This window comes from Rhagoletis pomonella, unplaced genomic scaffold, assembly GCF_013731165.1.
Source record: "Rhagoletis pomonella isolate Grant_MI unplaced genomic scaffold, Rhpom_1.0 Rhpom_scaffold_00002, whole genome shotgun sequence".
In the NCBI taxonomy this organism is placed as follows: domain Eukaryota; kingdom Metazoa; phylum Arthropoda; class Insecta; order Diptera; family Tephritidae; genus Rhagoletis; species Rhagoletis pomonella.
This window is the reverse complement of record NW_023458556.1, coordinates 114,161,569-114,163,621: the sequence shown is the minus strand read 5'-3', so window position 1 is coordinate 114,163,621 and position 2,053 is coordinate 114,161,569. Positions and strand designations below refer to the sequence as shown.

The following is a 2,053-nucleotide window of genomic DNA, read 5'->3' as shown; positions in this document are numbered from 1 at the left end:
GCGCACTCTGCATCTAGCCGGTGCCAAGGTGAACACCGATTAGATCCCGTCAAACTCCCCACGTTCGATGGCCGACAGGAAAATTGGTTGGTGACACTTACAAAATCAGCCGGCTAAGGCAGTGCGTCGATGCGCAAGCGGTGCCAATGGTTGGCGGCGTATACACTGGAGGTTACGACCAACTATGGGCGGAATTGAAGAGGAGGTACGACAATCCCAGGCGTTTGGTTGAGTCACATGTGAATTGGTTGTTGGACTTGCCTGAACACCCAGCACTTACGCAACGCAATGGTCGGAATGTAATCGATGTAGTACGCAGTACCTTATGTGCACTTAGCGTGATGGGCTTGGCCACCGACCATTGGGACGCCATCGTTTATCCTATTGTTCTCCGTAAATTACCAACATCGGCGGTCACGCACTGGACCGTTCTGAGTCATTCAGATACTCTGCCGCAGCTGCCAAAAATGCTTGAGGAGATTGAGACCTATGCCGACACTTTAAGGAGCAGCTCTACCGTACCGCCCAGGCACTCGGCAACATTTCGTACCGCACAGTCACATATGGTGATGCCCAAATCTTCAAGCGCCAACATGAGATCAGCAATGACCTGCCCAAGATGCGCCGAGCCACATCGTATATCAAGATGCCCTCAATTTCGAGCATTAAGTCTGGATCAACGTTTGCACTGGGTACGCCAAGCAACGTTATGCTTCAACTGCTTGGGACCAGGTCACTCGGCCTGTGACTGTAACTCGGGGAATTGCGACAACTGTAAGCAGAAACACAACACCATGCTTTGTAAGGCAGCTCCGCAAGGCGAGCATTTACAAACACCAGCTCAGTAGCGCAACCAGTGTCCGTACTCGAGCAACAATCGCCATCAACCAGCGCTACTGCGGCTCAGGTCCTGCCCCGTCTGGATGCTGTCCAGTGTCTCCTGGCGCAATCCGAAGGAATCGTCCTACTAGCCACTGCCAAGGCGCCCATCGTAAATGGGTGTGGAGAGGAAGTATCGTGTCGTCTCTTGTGTGACATGGGTTCACAGGTAAGCTTCATTACGGAGCCATTTTTTAAGCGTTTGAATCTCCAAAGAAGGCGTTACACATTGACGGTAGAAGGTATTGGTTCGCAGAGGGCAACTTCTTCGCGCGGACAGACGACTCTGGTGATGCGATCATATCACGATGCAGAATTTGAGTGCCGTTTTGATGCGCACATTTTGCCTAGTATAACTTCGACGCAAGAGCAATGGCCGATACATAGTGCAGATCCCATTTTCTCCGGATGCGCCTGCACTCGGTGATTCCTACGGCGAGACGCTCGGCCACATGGAGAAGATCACGCTACAACGAGATGATCCATCCCACGCCTACTTTATACCGCACCATGCTGTCACCGCGAAATTCCGTGTGGTCTTCAACGCTTCGGCGAAGACCAGCAATGGCGTCTCCTTGAACGACACTCAGCTGGTTGGGCCGGCAGTTCAAGATCCCCTAGTTGACATCCTCTTACGCTTTCGTCGATTCCGCGTAGCTGTCACGGCTGACATCGAGAAGATGTTCCGGCAAATCGAAGTGGACCCCAGGCATCGATGTTGGCAGCAGATCCTCTGGCGGGAAAGCCCCAATGACCCGCTCCGTGCGTATCAACTGAAGACTGTCACCTACGGTATGGCTTGCAGCCCTTATAACGCTGCTCGTGTTCTGAACCAGTGCGCCATTGACAACCAAATCGTGGTTCCTGATGCTAATCGAGCTGCAGCTGCACGGGACAGTATCTTACGCAACTTTTATATGGATGATCTCCTGGATAGCGCTGATACGCCAAATGAAGCAATCACGTTAGCGCGAGACTTTTCCACCATATTGCAACAAGGCCACTTTCGACTTTGCAAGTGGAAATCCAACGATGTGGATGTACTCCCGGCGACATCTGGTACAGAGGCATCCAGCTGCACACTTGGCTTAGGCGACACTGATGCCAAGGTTCTGGGGCTTTATTGGGGACCAGTCAATGATGTGATTCTTTTTCGGGTAACGCTGCCAGATGC

The 2,053-nt window shown here is 52.3% G+C and overlaps 2 protein-coding genes across 2 annotated transcripts in view; both read left to right on the top strand.

Annotated features, from left to right (window-relative positions):
- The first annotated feature begins 146 nt into the window (after positions 1–146).
- On the top strand, positions 147–848 carry LOC118757161. The gene has a single exon (XM_036491898.1). It carries the CDS (start codon positions 147–149, stop codon positions 846–848), a length of 702 nt encoding a protein of 233 aa, XP_036347791.1.
- Positions 849–1,311: 463 nt separating this feature from the next.
- The window catches only part of LOC118757150, an 871-nt gene continuing 129 nt past the window's right edge, over positions 1,312–2,053 (top strand). The window contains exon 1 of the mRNA XM_036491889.1: positions 1,312–2,051. Within this exon, the coding sequence (XP_036347782.1) occupies positions 1,332–2,051 (720 nt within the window). The 5' untranslated portion in view covers positions 1,312–1,331. The remainder of the gene's footprint in view (positions 2,052–2,053) is intronic.

Bases quoted from the DNA above. Each gene is read 5' to 3' on its own strand.
- LOC118757161 (XM_036491898.1), top strand. From the start codon at position 147: ATGGTTGGCGGCGTATACACTGGAGGTTACGACCAACTATGGGCGGAA.